Source organism: Aspergillus flavus, chromosome 2, assembly GCF_009017415.1.
Source record: "Aspergillus flavus chromosome 2, complete sequence".
NCBI classification, from domain to species: domain Eukaryota; kingdom Fungi; phylum Ascomycota; class Eurotiomycetes; order Eurotiales; family Aspergillaceae; genus Aspergillus; species Aspergillus flavus.
In genome coordinates this window covers 2,624,012-2,641,456 of record NC_092409.1, presented here as the reverse complement: position 1 = coordinate 2,641,456, position 17,445 = coordinate 2,624,012, and the positions used below count along the sequence as shown (strand labels likewise).

The 17,445-nt window shown below is 48.0% G+C and overlaps 7 protein-coding genes across 7 annotated transcripts; 5 read left to right on the top strand and 2 right to left on the bottom strand.

Annotated features, from left to right (window-relative positions):
• Positions 1-541: 541 nt before the first annotated feature.
• Positions 542-2,486, bottom strand: F9C07_3004 (putative eukaryotic translation initiation factor subunit eIF2B-gamma; the record flags this gene model as incomplete). The annotated part of the gene is made up of 7 exons (XM_041284686.1): positions 542-691; positions 745-785; positions 843-901; positions 960-1,036; positions 1,089-2,167; positions 2,239-2,293; positions 2,361-2,486. 7 exons carry the CDS (start codon positions 2,484-2,486, stop codon positions 542-544), a joined length of 1,587 nt encoding a protein of 528 aa, XP_041142671.1.
• A 1,047-nt stretch (positions 2,487-3,533) lies between these two features.
• Positions 3,534-4,080, top strand: F9C07_3005 (uncharacterized protein; the record flags this gene model as incomplete). The annotated part of the gene is made up of 3 exons (XM_071511048.1): positions 3,534-3,820; positions 3,904-3,971; positions 4,046-4,080. 3 exons carry the CDS (start codon positions 3,534-3,536, stop codon positions 4,078-4,080), a joined length of 390 nt encoding a protein of 129 aa, XP_071363749.1.
• A 2,029-nt stretch (positions 4,081-6,109) lies between these two features.
• On the top strand, positions 6,110-6,830 carry F9C07_2099742 (uncharacterized protein; the record flags this gene model as incomplete). The annotated part of the gene is made up of 2 exons (XM_071508907.1): positions 6,110-6,214; positions 6,345-6,830. The coding sequence occupies 2 exons, from the start codon at positions 6,110-6,112 to the stop codon at positions 6,828-6,830; spliced, it is 591 nt and encodes a 196-aa protein (XP_071363748.1).
• A 733-nt stretch (positions 6,831-7,563) lies between these two features.
• On the top strand, positions 7,564-8,089 carry F9C07_3006 (uncharacterized protein; the record flags this gene model as incomplete). The annotated part of the gene is made up of 2 exons (XM_071511049.1): positions 7,564-7,794; positions 8,039-8,089. 2 exons carry the CDS (start codon positions 7,564-7,566, stop codon positions 8,087-8,089), a joined length of 282 nt encoding a protein of 93 aa, XP_071363747.1.
• A 328-nt stretch (positions 8,090-8,417) lies between these two features.
• On the bottom strand, positions 8,418-10,106 carry F9C07_3007 (cytochrome c oxidase assembly protein cox15; the record flags this gene model as incomplete). Its single annotated transcript, XM_041289601.2, has 2 exons — positions 8,418-9,531; positions 9,589-10,106. 2 exons carry the CDS (start codon positions 10,104-10,106, stop codon positions 8,418-8,420), a joined length of 1,632 nt encoding a protein of 543 aa, XP_041142669.2.
• A 538-nt stretch (positions 10,107-10,644) lies between these two features.
• Positions 10,645-12,144, top strand: F9C07_3008 (C3HC zinc finger-like-domain-containing protein; the record flags this gene model as incomplete). The annotated part of the gene is made up of 3 exons (XM_041284688.1): positions 10,645-11,182; positions 11,249-11,332; positions 11,384-12,144. 3 exons carry the CDS (start codon positions 10,645-10,647, stop codon positions 12,142-12,144), a joined length of 1,383 nt encoding a protein of 460 aa, XP_041142668.1.
• Positions 12,145-13,428: 1,284 nt separating this feature from the next.
• On the top strand, positions 13,429-17,217 carry F9C07_2055676 (mRNA cap methyltransferase; the record flags this gene model as incomplete). The annotated part of the gene is made up of 6 exons (XM_041289613.2): positions 13,429-13,503; positions 13,563-14,845; positions 14,900-15,066; positions 15,115-15,143; positions 15,863-16,389; positions 16,482-17,217. The coding sequence occupies 6 exons, from the start codon at positions 13,429-13,431 to the stop codon at positions 17,215-17,217; spliced, it is 2,817 nt and encodes a 938-aa protein (XP_041142667.2).
• Positions 17,218-17,445: the final 228 nt, after the last annotated feature.

The following is a 17,445-nucleotide window of genomic DNA, read 5'->3' as shown; positions in this document are numbered from 1 at the left end:
CACCGAACTTAGAAGGCTTTGTATGGGACGCCTTTATCTTATGATGTATCCCAATGTCCTACCATGATTACTCTTTCTGATCTTTATCCTATGGTCTTGAGTGTTTTGTTTGTTTCAGAATAACAGCAATACCATGTTACTGATGGGAGATTTGTCTTGTCCTTTACCTGTTTGTACATCTTTCCAAAAATTAGCGCTTGTTTTCTATGTCGGGCCTGGTCAGATTTTTTCAACTTTCGAAATAATAACGCAGACCAATTCAATAGTGCAATGGTTTTGTTAATCCTGAGCATCCAATCTGAGAGCAGACAGATACCAACCTGTCAAAGGCTCTAGTGGAGGTAGCCGAGTCGCCATTACAGCGGTGGACGTTAACTACACCACAACCAAGTCCCGGGAGCTTGATTATGACGGATCTGGTGAAGATGGAGGGCTGGATCGGTAGATGGCTTGAAGCTAGCGAGGAGGGCTGAGTAAGAGTAATAAATTTTAACTCTAAGATGTCTAAGATGGTGATGTTTATTTTATGGTATCGTATCATCTAGAAAACAGCCTCGTCATTATTATCCTCGTCATCCTCGACATCCATATCATCCTCGTCATCCTCGTCAAGGCCCTCGAAGCTCATAAATTGTTCATTCTTGGCGTCGGTTTCTTCCTCAACCACAACACCATCTTGAACCTCACAGTCCTAATAAATTTTGTCAGCAGTCAATCCGATTGTTTAGTATAATTCGTACGCACCTTAAGAACGGAATCTCGCCCGACCTGACTGTATCTACCCACTGAAACATTATTAGTTCATGAATTCAACTATTTTCTCTAAACTGCGAACGACTTACCGATGCATCCTGTGAGTACACACTTTGGCCCAATGACCGCGTTGTCCATAATTACACATCTAATTCAGGTTAGAGACCATGCAGCGTTAGTATATAGGTGAAATATATAATGCCTACCTCGTCAAGCGAGCACCGCTGCAAATCTTTGCATTAGGCGAAATGCACGATTCTTTTATAACACACTTTTCCTCCACCTATCAAGATATTAGTTGAACCGTTCAATAAATGAAAGACAGGGTGTTTTACCGTCACGTTAGATCCTAGTAAGCAGTCGCCTTTGGTGACAATAGACTTCGAGGCAATTCCTTCAGGAGTAGCGATCTTCGAGGCATGACTGAAAGGCGAAGCAGCAGCACGGCCAACCTCTTCAACAGACTCGAGCTTGGCGAGACGCAGTGACATCGCTAACACCAAAGCGGAACTGTCAACGCGCCGAACGAGCTGCTCAGATGACTTGGTCATGTATGCTAGAATTGATGGCACTTCCACCGAGGACTGGTCATTGGGAGTGGAATTTGTAGACCGGGCTTCGGAACCCTGGGCGTGGGTAGTGGTCATGCCACGAAGATCAATCTCTTCCTCCAACAGATCGCCGTCATTGCTTCCGTGGTCCTCTTGATTCTCATTCTGTCCGCCTAGTATCTTATTGATCCCGAGTTTTTCACTCAGCCCGCGCTGCCACTCCGCTTTCGCCCAGTACCCAATCAAGTCTTCGCTCACGGATTCAAACCGCTCCTGGTACTGGGCAAGCGATTGGACCCACTTAGGCAGAATGTATAAGTGTGCATCTCGATAGCTGGTCAACATTTTGACCGAGGCATGCTTCTCAACCAAAGTATGACGGAGTAAGAAGGTCTTATCTTCCTCTATCTGCTCTTTCAATGTATCCATCGGCATGGATAAAACCAATTTCGAGAGTTTATATCGCGAGACAGCGGGGACCTCATCTTGCTCGAGAGAGGTGATTGCCATGAAATCTGTCGGCTCTTTTTTGACCTCGTCCTTAATGCCTTTTGCGGGATAGAACACGGACAAGCCTCCTTGGGAAGCTGGGCCCAATTCACCTTGTGAGACTAACCATGCCTCAAGCAAATGTTCACCGGGGATATCGCATAGTAAATCGCAGCTTAGGAGCAAGAAATTAGATCGAATACAAGCTTGTACCTCTGGTAGTCGGAGTAGCTCCGCCGTTCCTGTCGTCATCTTGAGATCCTTCGGGGCTATAACGGTAGGTGAAGGCGAAGGGAGTGAAGTAAGATATGGATTTTGTTGTAGAGCGGCCTTAAGGGGAGTAAGAGCGGAGGGAGGTGTAATCAGTATGATATCTGAACAGTTAGAAATTATCCCAAACCCGCAGAATCCAGCACCCTGAAGGAGGCGCGTAGCCACTACTCACCAGTTATTCCTGCGCGCTTGCACCAATCCAGCGGGTAGTACACCATCGGCCTTAGCTGAACATCAATTGATGTTAGTGACTTCTTGCTATTGGAGCAGGCCCTGAGATTCGCCAACACATACTGCAATGGGAATTAAACATTTTGGATTCTCTTCCGGGTTTGAGGAAATTGTATTCAAGCTCTCGCCGGGACCACAGAGGATCAAAGCTTGGAAGCCACTGCTTGGTACTGGCGTTGAATGCACCATTTTGTCTTTGAGCCCCGCGGGCAATGGTGGGGTGAAAGAATTGGGATAAATTTGGCCGGTGCGGCTCGGAGAAGGCGTTTCGAAATAGTTTCGGTGGTCGAGATATAACCGGAAAAGGACCGTATGGCAAGTTGCCGCAGTTATCCTTGATTCTCTTGCCACAAAAATGCGAGTCGCGAAACCAACAGCAGTAGCTTGTGATTACGCTCGCGATAACTGTGGAGGTTTTTCTTCGGAGAGCCGCACGTGATGATAGGTGAGTCAGGTACATTCAATTAAATACGTAGCCGTCTCTTAGCTTAGTAGATTACCCTTCAGTGTATTTATTGGTCTGTCTTACCCAATACAAATTCCTGTCTTAATATAAAGCATAAAATACTTTAAGTTTCTATATATTATTACCTTAAATATCTTCCTAATAGGATAATTTAGAATCTTTTTTATTTATTTAATTGATTTTTATATCAAGTAAATCTCTTACGTCTTCCATCAAAGGTTCCATCATAAATTCATAATTCCATCCGCATGGAAGGACAAGACTAGTTGGGACGAAGTATGGGCATCCTTAGCAGTCTAGGCAATGGCTTCTAGGTTAAATCAACGACCAGCTCTCCAGGTCATCGCAAATACTTAGGGGCCCAGAGGAACTTGACGAACTAAATAAACTCAACTCGTCCAAACGAAATCGACCGGCAGGAAATGTCAAGTATTGAAAGGAGGCCAAATAATCTGGGAGGCCTGGGTACGTGGTACGGACAGAACAATGGTTCAATGAACTCCCGGAAAAAAGTATAGGCAATCGATTCAAGGTGCCAAGGTCGCTCAAGAGACTAAGTATCGGCACGACTTGCTGTTGTGCTGGCCTGGAAGTACAGATGCTTCTCGGGATCTCTGCCAAATATACTCGATACCGCCGCTACGTGGAAGGAATACGAAGATGTTGTCTGTAACAAATGGCGATCACTTGCGCAGTTCTGAGATGAAGCTCATGGAATGCTACGAGGTATCATGTCCCAACAAGATATGGAAGCATGGTAGCCTTCGAATATGCGTCAAAAACGTCCTCCTGGATCCATCTTGAAATACACTCAATCATTCAATCTCAACCCTTTCAAGCTGAATCTAGAGCATGGGGGTCTCGAGATCAACGATCAATTTCAGATTGAAGTTGGCGATTTTGTGGCGAGAGTCATCCCCGACTCAATTAGCATGGAGCGAATCAACCATTTTCGCGAACAGAACTCCGACGCTCTATTTGATTTGCTCGCTCTCTCTATAACCCCCAGACATTTTCTCTATGGAAAGGAATCTCCGGAAGGAACTGAAGACCGAGGGTATGATTCTACAGGAGAAGTTTTGGGTGATACAGTTTCCAAACCCTTTCCAGTTGAGTTCATGGTCATTGAAACGGAAATAGTATTAGTCGGCGTGTTGCACTGGCATGCGCTCGTTTAAAGTCTTGGATTAAACAAACTTCCCAGTTTCGTACGTTTCACCTTGTATAAGAAAGAATTTCTACAAACAGGCCGACTTCCTTAGAAGAAAATTACCAACAGCAGGCTCTCTGTCTCTCTCTCTTTCTGTGGGGCATTGAGTGAATTCAATGAAATCGAGTCTCTTCTTTGCCAAGGACAGGAATCGGAACATCACTGAGATATTCTTCATCCATGGAGCTTTTCGGTAAGTGTTGAGGCGTTTCTTCTTTATGTCCAAAGTAAATTATTTCATGCCCACACACTCTGCGCTTCGATAGGCAGCTTGTCTTGATAAATATATAGCTTTTGGAATTTAAAATATTTTTATCAATTCCAAAGCAACTTGCTAGGTGACTATTGATAAGAGTGCAACGCTGAGATCGATCAGAGGTTATCCTATGCATTGAGCCAGCGTTGAAAACGAAGGGTGTATGAGGAAGAGATTGAACCCGAGAAAGCCGAAAAAGCGAGAACTTCTTCATTCTTTTCACATCTCCTACATAGTTAAGCTGACGACCGACTGCATGACTCGGCGCATCGACCTCCACCGGTTTGACTTATATAATGCTGGCTTCCAATAATTCTGTGCCCTCGGAAACATAAGACAGAGACCTGGCTCCCAAATTCGACATCGAATGCTTTGACACAGCTCGATCGATGCACATCTGTCAATTGATTTCCAAGGAACGCAACTAGAACCCAGGCGTGGTCGGTGCTTGCGGAGCGCCGACTACACAACTGCATATCACATCACTCCCACTGTCTAGGCTCGACATGGCCTGTTTTCGACAATTGCTTAGCGTACCCACGACTTTGAACTATATTGCAGAACTTGCTGATCCATAGCGCTTTGTATAAAGCTTAGATATTCTCCGTATTCCTTAGGTTGCATGAGAGCTGCCAGAAAAGGGGACAGTGTGTGCTTTATCGGACAAGAGTGTTTCTGATGATGGGTCAGGGGAGAATCCACGGACAAGATTTCTCAAGGCTGAGGTTCTCATGTACGGATTCCATCTTCTCCCATCCGCATAGCGTTGCTGCTGCAGGAGAAAAACCTGTTTACAGATCAGTCCAGTTCATTCTCTCTGCCGGTCGATCGTGTAGCCAACAAGAATTATGGTCACGCGCATGTAATGACAAGAGTCAGCCTTTGTCTAGATCTGTGGAACTGACGGGCGAAATGCAACGAGAAGTCACCGGCGGTGATGATTATAGAGCATACGGCGCCCAGTCAGGAGCAATGTAGCTAAACCGAAAAGGTCCCTATCACATCCGATATGGTGTAAACGGAGGTCACGGTGGAATGACCAGACTCGAAGATCGTGGACGTGGTTTTGGTTGACTAGGCTCCGTCTAACCTATCACAGAAATCCCTCGATCAAACTACTACCAACTTAGCAAGGTCAAAGGATCAAGCTAATGCCAAGCTACTGCCACGATAACACTAAGCCACACAGTAAGCGGACATCGCTCCACTTTATACAACGCCCAATATAGCTAATACTGTCTTCCAAAGTTCCAATACGTTGCTTGCATGTACTTTTTACATGGCATTGCCATACAAAGGGTGCATGGACATGCTACGTAGATTACTTGATCCAAATGCATAAGTAAATTTGGCTTTTCTATTACTATGTAGATATATAAGTACCTGTCTCTTATCAAAAATCTAGTCGTCCATCGTCCAACTCAAGGAGCATGTACCCTTAATAAAGCAATACCATACAAATATTACATGGCGAAAAGAGCGTGGATGGGCTGCTGAGGCAATGGACTCAGATTTAATAACTGGCGATAGGAAGATTCTAACGGACGGGTAGATTGACGGCCCGACCCATGCCTGACTACCTTGGATTTAAGTATCCACGGAGTACTCCGTAGTGGATAGTGGATTAAGTTCCCCACTAGGACTCTCTTGATGAACCCATTTGTTTCAGGCCCTCGTCGGAGCCAGAGCTGATTCTGGCACATGCTTGTCTAAGAGGTCCAGCTAATACCGCAAAGACTTACCATCAGTTATGGAGAGTACGAAATAGGTCGCCCCGCTCAATAGAACTAGTGCTTATCTTAGAGCTATCGGCGGCAGTGAACACGACGTTGCATCGTTGGGTCGGACCCCTTACCAGAGTCCTGGCGCTAATTGTGATTATGGCCAGCATCATGGATCATATAGTAGGCTCCCAAATAGGGACACTTGGGGTCTTAGACAACTGTGTCTGGACTCAGATTAGTTGGACACGGCTGGCTTTCCAGGTACATTTCTCCATGTACTAGCAGGGGCGCAGGGTATGTGTTTTAGGAATAGGCAGATGCATTTATTGAAAACTTTTCATCGAGGAGGAATCAGGGAAGTTTATAAGAATCGAAGATATACACCTCGTAGGAGATAGCCATCACATCTCATTTTGATAACAATTGCCTCCTCGACAATCGGAATTCCATTGGGTCAAAAGTTTTCTCGCGTCACTTTTCACTTGCAAACTCTCACCAACATGCAAATGTTATCCTTGCTAGTCTCCTTGGCTTTGCATGGCTTCAGAGCACTTTAGCAAGTCCGATTGTCTCTACAGACTCTCCAAACATCATCGTCACACACCGTGCTTCCGATCTTTTCCCTGAGTTCGAGGGCGATTTGAGCCCCTTCGATGTAGATGTTGAATACGTCGGTTACGAGGCTGAGACTCGTGCCTGGCTCGCTGCTCTAGACCCTAGCTCGGCAAACACTGACGAGGAAAAGGCAGTCTTTTTAACAAGGCAGCCTACGCCAAGAAGTTCGACGCAAATGATCCAGACATGGTCGAAGATGTTAACGATCTGTAGCCGCCTTGGGAGGCAACTCCACCGCAATCGAGAAACGAGCTGGCTCTAGATACACTTTTGAGTTCGCGACACGCCATAAATTGGTCAAAATGTGCTGGTATTCTGTCTTGTCTATCCGGGGCGACGTGTCGCTTTGATCTTGATATTGGAAAGGCTCCTCTCAGCCGCTGTGAGGCCCGGGGAGGATCAAATTGCTGCATCAGCTGGTCCACCTACCATGTTCGAGCTGGTTTCTTCTCTACTACATGGACTTTCTGCAACACCGAGGTCAATGCAGAGCACAAATCCAGTGTCTCTTGCCAGGGCCACGGTAGCTCTGCCCAGGGAGGTGATGTTTGTTTGAGCAACCGCGCCAACGGATGTACCTGATTGTCTTGGGAGACAAATTAATCTTCTCTGAGGAACGATAGAACTGTCTAGTGTGCCTATAAGATCACCCGAAGGTTTTAGTTACTTTCCATACAAACACAACGAATGCTCACCACCTGAGATGATTGACGGAGCAAACCCCCTACTTCGCCATTCCCTGTAATCTATGTATCTATTCCCATTTAGCCATAGTTTTCAAAAAGTGTAGCGGTGGCGGTGATTGGGGCTCCAAGTTACTAAAGTAAAAAGCAAATCGGATAACTTCCTAAAGAACTGAAACTGGTTGGACAGGACTTATTTAGGCAGAGGGATTTCAATACTGACTAATCGTTAGTTTATAACCCATGGCCTTCTCTGTCAAATCCGTTTCTCTGATCGATAGGTTATTCTCCCGTACCTTCCCTCCCACCAGAATGATGGCACCTGTGACATCCTTGGATACACTTGTGCGCCCATTCGCCAATTTCATCATCGACTCACTGGAGGCTGCGCCTTTCCTAAGCTTCGTCATCCTCGCTCTTATTTATATTTTTCTCGCCTCGACCGTCATATCCTTGGTGTTCAGATTGTGCTGCCTAGCACCTGCCACAGACAACGAGTCGCAAAGGGCTTGCCCAACGTGCGACGGAAGCGGGGTTGTTGATGTAACGCAAGATAAATCTTTATGAATTTTGAGACTCACATTGTCTATCCTTGGGTCATGCAAAGTAGTGGTTACATGAATCATGAGGTCTGGTGTTTGTGAAGGGACTCTAAAGGGAACCCGCCATTTAAGTTTCACCCTCTGTTCGAAACGGCCTGCAGAGAAAAAAAGTCAGATCGCAGGATATTCGTACGTGCTAGTACCGAGGAACCAACCATGAGGCAATTGACTGATTGAGCTTATAGACCACTGTTGAGAGGGTCTACGTCTATACCAGTCTTGGCCAGGTATCCTGAGTTGATCCGGTTTACCGTTGTCATCAAGAAAACAATGCAAAGTATTAGGGTCCTAGCTTCCTCGCTTTGTTGATTGGTATCCATTGTCAGTTACAGTCGCAATAGCTAATGGGCGAAGTTGCTTGCTGTAAGGGGTAAGTGATGCTATTAACCGGAAGATGTATAGATAAATCCCATACAATGCATGTTTTTCTATTGTACAATATAAAAGTAGAGATTATAACACATTCAAGAATGATCCAAACATTCGTTAGTATATCATGGTGTTTGAAAGAGGCTGATTAGGCCAGTAATAACCTGTCCCGTTTTCAGTGGTGTGAAAACCCACTCAAAGGTTACGAGGACCATGAGCAGTCGCACTGGAAATTGCCTGGCCACGGGCCTTGACTGCCATCTGCAGTAGCTTGGCAGTCCTCGACGGGTGCCAGACCCGGCTTCCCAAAACCAGAACCCAGGTGAGAAGGAACAAGCTTCCAGCTTGATGGGCAGAGGCAAGAGGGGTGGGAACAAGATAGAGCAGCGTGGAGATACCCAGGCCGACCTGGCAGAATGCAAAGGCGACAACTCCGTGCACTCCCTTCTTAGCAGCAGGTGGGAGAAGTCGCTTCATGGTAGGGGACCGACGAGTGTAAGCCCACAAAGCCATAATGGTAGTGAAGGTAGTCATAGCCAAGATACGATGATCAAGTTGAACAAGAGACGGGTTTTCAAGCATATTCCTCCACCATAGGTCAGACCTATCCTCATGACGTGAATACCTTTCGTCGAAGAGCTCCGACTTGGGTGGAGCCAGTCCTGTGCCCATAAAGGGGAACTCGTTGTAGATGAGACCAGCATCCAGACCAGCAACTAGAGCACCAGACATGGCCGTTACGAAAACCAGAGCAGCCAAACCGGCAACCGAGCGACGGAAAATCTTGAGTTTGGGGTCACGGAGCGAGTCCAGCAACTTGATGCCAGCCTCAGGATCAGCCAGTAGACGGTGTGAGCGGAGTATAGCAAGACCATTCCAAAGCATCGCAACATAGCAGACGAATGCAGCTCCAAGGTGCGCCGTCAAACGGTACTGGCTCACCCGGGGGTGGCTGCCTGGTGCAAAGAGATCATCCTTGAGTCCGGACTTGACCATCCACCAACCGATAAAACCTTGGAAACCAATCAAGCCAGCAATACCACCGAGCCGCAGTGCCATTGGCTTGCTAACCTTTTTGCGAGCGACGAAATAGAGTGCGGGAAGCACGAACGACAGACCAACAAAACGGCCCCAAAGACGGTGAATCCATTCCATGTAGTAGATCGACTTAAACTCAGAGAGGGTCATGTGCGGGTTCAACAGTTGAAATTCGGGAGATGCGCGATACTTTGCGAACTCAGACTCCCAGTCTTCTGCGTTCATAGGGGGAAGAGATCCGGTAACGGGACGCCATTCGGTGATACTCAGGCTATACCAGTTGGCCGTCAGTATTATTATCACGATACTTCTTTAGGGGAAAGCGCACCCAGATTCTGTCAACCTGGTGAGGCCACCAAAGACCACAATGCCAAAAACGCTAGCTGCACTGCCTAGCAACCAGTATGCCACCGTCTTATCGCTGACCTTAGGAAAGCTGGATTTTGCATTGGAAGCACCTTCCTCAACAGCATTCGCTGCCGCGGAGCCTGAGGCCGACCTTCTGAAGATGTTTGGAATTGCGCTTTTCGTTTTTGGAAATGAAGCAGGCGTATTGAGCTTGCTGGTATTCTGAGTAAAGGGCGAGACAGCGAAATTCTTACGGAAAGTGGATTTCGTCGCATAATTCTGGCTTCGCCCTAGACATTGACGACATGTGAAGAATTCCTTGGACAGTCGAGGAGTAAAACTCCGCATGAAGGACACGGAGCTCCCCAAGGAAGCCATAATTAGGGATATGGCAGCAATTGATGTTTGGAGAAATTGTTTGGTCCTGCGAGACAAATAAAATGCGGGAAGTTGCGGACAGACGAGAGGCCGAGACCCCGAGCGGCGCGAACCAATCATGGTGGCATGATTTCATCGTCCAGCCATAATTCCGACATTTTTTCATGCAATAGCAACATAGATGGTTCGTTATTTCTACAATGCATGCATACTACACTCCTATAGCTGCTGTTGTGGTTCAACAACGCAGTTTTCTATCAAATTGATTTGGCAAAGGAGCTGCGTCCGAAGATATGTGCCTTAACTACTCCGTATAGGAAAAATAACTATAGGAAAAAATATATGAATCGAACCATCAATGCCTCCAACTTCATTTGAAACACCATATATACACACTTATTGACGTAATAGTTAACAATACCATCGTCAGACATTATATAGAGAGAGTTGATTGCCGCAGGGAATATGTCGAAAACAGTTTCACTGACCTAGTAATTAATACTATTTGTTGTCCTGAGGCACCAAGTAGATAAGTGCCTATCCAGGTTTAGCGCCGTCAGCTCCGATCATCTCTTAGAATGGGATCGCCAACCGACATAACAGCTTCAAGGTCATTCTCTGTTCACCCACAAAGGACGTCTCGCGCACGTCTAAGAATATGTCGTATGCCGTGGAAACTAAGAAGCGCAAGTTTCATCGAGTTCTAGAATCATTGACGAAACCTTCGAACGCCGAATCCTCGTCCAAACCAACCCCCGCCGCAACTACAGCGACAACAACAACAACAGCAAATACAAATGAACGAATCTCCGCAGATCTGGCAGCGAAAAAGGCTCGCTTGAGTGATCGTCAGGATGGAAATGATCTTGCATCTGTGCGGAAAACAGTTTTGAGGGTTGCTCGTTCAAGTTCTCGAGATTCGTCAGTGTCGTCGTCCTCGCGGCCGAGTTACGTCCCCTGGGATCGCGAGCGTTTTCTTGAAAGACTGGAGACATTTCGCCGGGTTGATCGATGGTCACCGAAACCATCGGCGATAAACGAATTGGAATGGGCTAAGCGTGGCTGGATCTGTACGGATGTGTCGCGAGTGGCATGCGTAGGAGGGTGTGGCGGTTCCGTTGTCGTCAAACTACCAGATGAGCTCGATGAGTTAGATGGGTATGATAGCGAAAAGGTACAGGAGAGGAAGGAAGTTCGTAAGTTGCGACTGCGTTAATTAATCACAAATCTATGGTCAACATAGCGAACTAATTATGGTATAGGCGCCAAACTCGTCGAAGAATATGCTAGTCTTCTAGTGCAAGGGCATGGCGAGAATTGTCCATGGCGAAACAAGGGCTGCGATGGTTTGTCCTCACGATTCAAACTGTAAGACTTCCGACTGACTCGCCCAATAGCTACGATCCATCGCTTGGCCTTATCCAACCCCGATACAGCAATCTCTGGTCTCCGGACACGCTATTTGAACATCGCTAAGATGGCCGATCAGCTACCATTTCAAGAAATCATCCAGACCCCTGAGCCATTTGACCTCGAGACCATAATCAAGATACTGCCAGATGATTTTGAGAGACTTGAGGAGCATACCGAAATAGCTGTGCCTCAAACCCCTCAACGCGTCGATGAAAACCAACTGGCTTCCGTTCAAAGTCCGTCTAATCGAGGAATCTCGATTAATAGAACGGCTTTTGCGCTTGCCTTCTTTGGGTGGGACTCCGTCGCAGATGGTGCGGCAGGTTTGGCAGGCTGCGGTGCCTGCTTCCGGCGCCTGGGACTCTGGATGTACAAACCGAAGAACAACGGTGATGTGTCTGTTTATGATGCACTCGACGTTGCTACCGAGCATATGGAGTACTGCCCATGGGTCAGCGGCAAGGCTCAAAGCGGTACCGGAAAGTCATCTGAGAAGTCAGCCGAGCTGCGCAGTGGATGGGAACTCTTGGCTCAAGCGCTCAAAGTGAAACATCGCCGACATATAAGATCCACAGTGTCTGTGGATAGCCGTGCTGTTTCCGAAACTCCCTCTGCGGATGGTCTAGCGGTTGACGAAGCAAACAATGAAGCCAAAAAGGCTAGCGACCGCGAATGGTGGGCAAAGCTGCGACGAATGAGACAAGTACTAAATGTCAAGTCTCCAAAGAAACCAACTGCGCCATAATTTTGATCTTCATTGTTTCTTGGGTCTGTTCTAGTTATGCGAGCGTGGCGTTACGGGCATTGGTTATCACGCGTTAATGTCTATTTGTACAGTACCTAAACATACCATAGAGCGAGTTATTTTATTGCTCAATTACATCTTGCATAAAAATGCGCTAAGCCATTGTGCCAGTCTGCCGGTCCTGACTCTCTGTGTCCTGACAACCTCCATACAGTGATGTATGTTGTCAGTTGGGAATAAATCATAGAAGTCGGAAGAAAGACGTGAAGGAGAGTTGATGGTTACACCATTAAGCCTGTTACTCCATGATGTAAGTTGAAACACGTAGAATGATGTCTCTTTTGCTTCATTCCCGTAGAATATAATCATAGGGTTTCGCCAGCCCCCGTTTTGGTATTTGAATGTTGGGCAAAAATGAGCCAATATACAACGCAGATATAACGCTACCTTTCCTTCGACAGTCACTTCACGGTGACACTGCCACAGTGAACAAAGAAGACAATGATGTACTCGAGATGATCGACTCCCGGATGCGGTCAAAGGACATCCGGTTTGCGCAACGCAGACATAACCATAACCAGGTCCAGGAAAGGGTGTATCTTCGTGAGCTGTTCCTTTCACTCTTCATTTAGACAAGTTTCACTCATCAGTCATGAATTTTCTAAAGTGTCGAAGAATAACAACTACCCGAACCGCGCGTCATGGCTGATGAGAACCCGCAAGCGCAGGGTGCGGAAGGCGGAGGCAAGGGCAGGAGCAGCAGTATGTATGATCCTGCACGGGACTCATGGGAGGCTCAGCAATCATCGGCAATACCCCCAACGCAACCCCAATCTGCTCAATCCCTTTCGACTCTAGATAATCCACCGGCGCAAGAGTCTTTTCCTTCGGTAAGTGTCCTGTGCTATGTCTTGTGAAGACCATTTCCTTGCCTTTTTGGAATTTCTCAATGCCCGCCTAGTTTATGTCCATCCGCAGAGCATTTGCATGCCGATATATGATTTCAACTTCGGACTTTTTTTTCCAGAGAAAAATTTAACTCACTTTTCCGAGCTTTTGTGATTCACTTCATATAAGCCCAAGCCCCCTTGCTAATCGGACCGGCATTATCATCAGGTTCTCGGCGGACCTTCCCCGACGACGCAGTCCGCGGTGCGACACACGACGTCCGCTCATCAAGAACAAATTCCTCGCGGTCCACCTCCACCTTCAATAGAATCCGAGAAAACAGGGCAGAAGCCATCGAAATTATCAGACGCATATACATCACCTAGAAACGCCAAAATGTCTAGCCCACAAGCTGCCAGTCCAGCCCCAGAGTCTACCGAGGCTCACAACGGAGCTCTTGCCTCCCCTACGGTAGCTAGCCAGAACACAACAGATATACGATAACGAATCAGAAACTGATGAAGTAGCAGGCTGTACAGGAGGAACCAAGACCTGGGTATTCCAAGCGCAGGCGTCTCCAGGAACGACATCAACAACTACGAAAGCGCGGCAGAACACCCCCATCAGCTTACGCTCGTCGCGACATGAACGAGACGGCGCAGCAGCACAATCGCAATGAATCATCAAACAGATCTCCCTCACCGCTCGCTCCACCGCGCTCTCCATCGCCCGACGCGCAGGCGCGCAAGCGCAAGCGTCCTGGTGGTGGTGCCCGGATGGGCTTGGTAGATCGCGAAACTCTACGTCGGAGACAGGAAGAAAGAGAGCGTTCCCAGCAAGAGGAAGCTATGCGATTTTCTCAGAACCGTGGGGTGACTGACATTGTCCGTCACCACTACAATGCTGTGCCCCAGCGCGGAAGAGAGTGGCGAAAGACCGAGAGTAAGATTAAAGGCCTACGAAGCTTCAACAACTGGATCAAGAGTACCCTCATTCAGAAGTTCTCACCGGATGAGGAGTTCGTGGCTAGGTCCATTGGCACCAAGGACTGGGCGGATGAAACCGCCCCACCCCCCATGGAGGATAAACGTCTTTTAGTTGTAGATCTGGGGTGTGGTAAGGGGGGTGATTTGGGCAAATGGCAACTAGCTCCTCAACCAGTGGACCTCTATGTTGGCCTCGATCCAGCCGAGGTTTCTATCGTCCAAGCGCGCGAGCGTTACAATGGTATGCGGACTGGGCGTGGCCCACGGGGGCGACGTGGGCCTCTCTTCCATGCTGAATTCGCTCCTAAGGATTGCTTTGGGGAGTATCTGGGGGATGTCCCTATTGTTCAGCAAGTAGGTATTGACCCCAATGCCGGGCCAGGTGGATCGGTGATGAGTTCACGCTGGGGCGGCGGTGGTTTCGATGTGGTAGCTTCTATGTTCACAATTCATTACGCATTTGAAAGCGAGGAGAAAGCAAGACAGATGCTGCGCAATGTAGCTGGGTGTCTGAAGAAGGGTGGCCGATTCTTGGGAGTTTGCCCCAATTCGGACATCATCAGTGCACGAGTGGCGGAGATGAACGCGAAGCGAAAGGAACGTGAGACTGCAGCGAAAAAGGAGGAGGCAGAGCCCGAGGACGGTGAGGTTGAAGAGGACGATAACAAGATTGAATGGGGCAATTCGATCTACAGAGTTCGATTTTCGGGCGATACACCTGAAGATGGAATCTTCCGACCTCCTTTCGGATGGAAGTACAGCTATTTCATGGAAGAGGCTGTAGAGGAAATCCCCGAGTATGTTGTGCCATGGGAAGCTTTTCGAGCGTAAGTTTTGTCTGCCGGTCCGCCTATCACGGTACAATCGACTGACTGTCCTAGATTAACGGAGGATTACAACCTCGAGCTCCAGTATCGGAAACCGTTCCTGGAAGTCTGGAAAGACGAGAAAGACGATCAAGAGCTGGGACCCCTAAGTGAACGCATGGGTGTTAGGGATCGAAACACTGGCGCCCTGCTCATGACCGAAGAAGAGAAGGAGGCAGCTAGTGAGTATTCATCATGGTCAGAAACGATCTGCTTGCTAACATGGACAGGTTTCTACCACGCGTTCTGCTTCTACAAGGTCTAGCTTTCCTAGATATGTATACTTTTTTGACCATCTATTCACCCAATCTTTCTCTAAAGTTCTTGGGCGCATATTGTACATGTCAATTAAGAAATAGCTCAGTTGCTATGTACCATACATTCCACAATAAGCCTAGGCCAATCTGATGGCATATATAATAATAATAAATCCAATTGTACTGTACTACCGTTAAGTAACCGTAACCTTTAACCTCTCTGCTTATAAGCCCGGCCAGAAATATGTATAACCTAAACGGGCCTAGCGCCGTCGCGTCGCGTATGATCTCTTATCAACGAACCCATACTCCAATACTAATTCTTCCACCAAAAACAGCAGGACAAAAGTCCTCGCTCTCCAATTTACCTCGAAAATACCAAGTCGCACATCGCCCATATACCAAATCCAAGTGCGCAACAAAACTCACCAGAAACCCACCTACCAACAACCCCCCCAAAACCACCCACCACAACCAGCACCACAACGACCAAAGAATCAAATCAAGAGGAAAATAGAAAGCAATGACCACTCCAACCCCAACCCCCAGTTCCTCCCGACACATATCGCGACACCCAAGCAGCGCCCAACGCCAAAGCCAAAGACCCCGAGCCACAACCCCCCCACTCCCAGCCTACGAAGCGCCAATCGCACCCCTCCACAGCGCAGCCCAAATCAAGCTCTTATCACTCCTTAAATCGAACTCGCTGCGACCATTGAAGACGCATCTTCAGCACGCGGAGGAGAAACTCACCGATTCGGCTGGGGAGGTTAATGAGCGGCTTACTGATGCGCGGGTACGGTTGCAGCGGTTGAAGGAGCGGAGGGGGGAGAGGAAGAATTTTAATGAGGGGGAGGAGAATGGGGCGCGGCAGCAGGGGGATACGGATGATTGGGAGGAGAGGCTGAGGGAGTTGGAGGAGAGGGTTGAGGGTGCTACGGAACGTTTGGAGGGGCAGATGCGGGGGACGATTGATGGGGAGGTTAGGGTTGATGGGTTGGTTGGGGTTCTTGGGACGATTGAGAGGGAGGTTGAGCAGGAGAGTAGTTTTGGGAGGAGTACGAGGAGTACGAGGAGGACGACTAGACGGCGGGGTGGGGAGGAAGATGATGATGATGACGAGGAGGATGGAGATTATGAGGAAGCGGAGGAGGAAAGGGGGGAGGAAAGTGTGCCGCCGTCGAGGAGGTTGGATAAGTTACTTGGGGAGAACTATGCGGATTGGGATAAGCTTTCTTTGACGGAGAGGTATGTATGGGGGGTTTTTTTTTTGTTGTTGTTCTTTTTTGCTTTTGGTGAGTTGATTGATGATGAGGCTGATTGGGACGTTTATACACCAGATACTCGTCCAATAACGCCTACATTGGGTTCTATCGGATTATACACGAAGCGAAACACCCCGGCGAAGATATTCCTCCACTACCGCATGCATCGACGTGGTTCTCACATCTGGAAGATCCAACTACGGGTTCGGCGCAATTGGCCGATTCTTCGGCCCGGCGCACGCGTCGTCGGAGATCTCCTTCCCCGGCGGACTCAGATGAGATCGCCATCGAGAGCGAGCGCATATCGCTCAAGTGCCCTCTTACTTTACTTTACTTCCGGGACCCTGTGACAAGTTCCAAATGTCCGCATAGCTTTGAACGCGAAGCGATTGAAGATATGATTGCGCATAGTTCGACGACTGTTCCCGCGCCCCAACCGGCGGGAGCCGCCGGCCGCAGCGCGCGTCGTGTTCGCTCCGTCAAGTGTCCGGTGTGCTCAGTCGTCCTGACTGCGGCTGATCTCCGGCCGGATCCTGTTTTGGTTAGGAGGGTACGCAGACACGAAGCAGCGTTGAGACGGGAAGCGGAAGAAGATGAGTTGTCCGACGGGGCGCGGAGGAGACGGTCTGGGGCGAGGAAAAGTGGGATCACTCTTGTTGACGATGATGGGGCCGAGGACGCAAATGAGATGGATGTGGATTCGGATGAGACATCGGATGAGGATGATAGGCAGAATAAGGAAAGTTCCAGCAGCCAAGATCATGTACGAATCAAACAGGAGATGAGCACAGCTCCTGTCGATGATGATTAGTTGATGATTATTTCGAATATTATTTCTGTAAATTCACTAGATACCGGACGGCGTTGGAATTATTCTAGCTTGTTATTGAACAAACCTCTTCCGAGTATTGATTTAACTGATTGATCCGTACTCAACCATGCCTGGCAACCATAAATGTCTCCTGGAGTACATACAACAGCCGTCCCGAAAGCTGGAGCATAAGCCATGATTTCCATATGTGCCACGAAGCTTGTCATG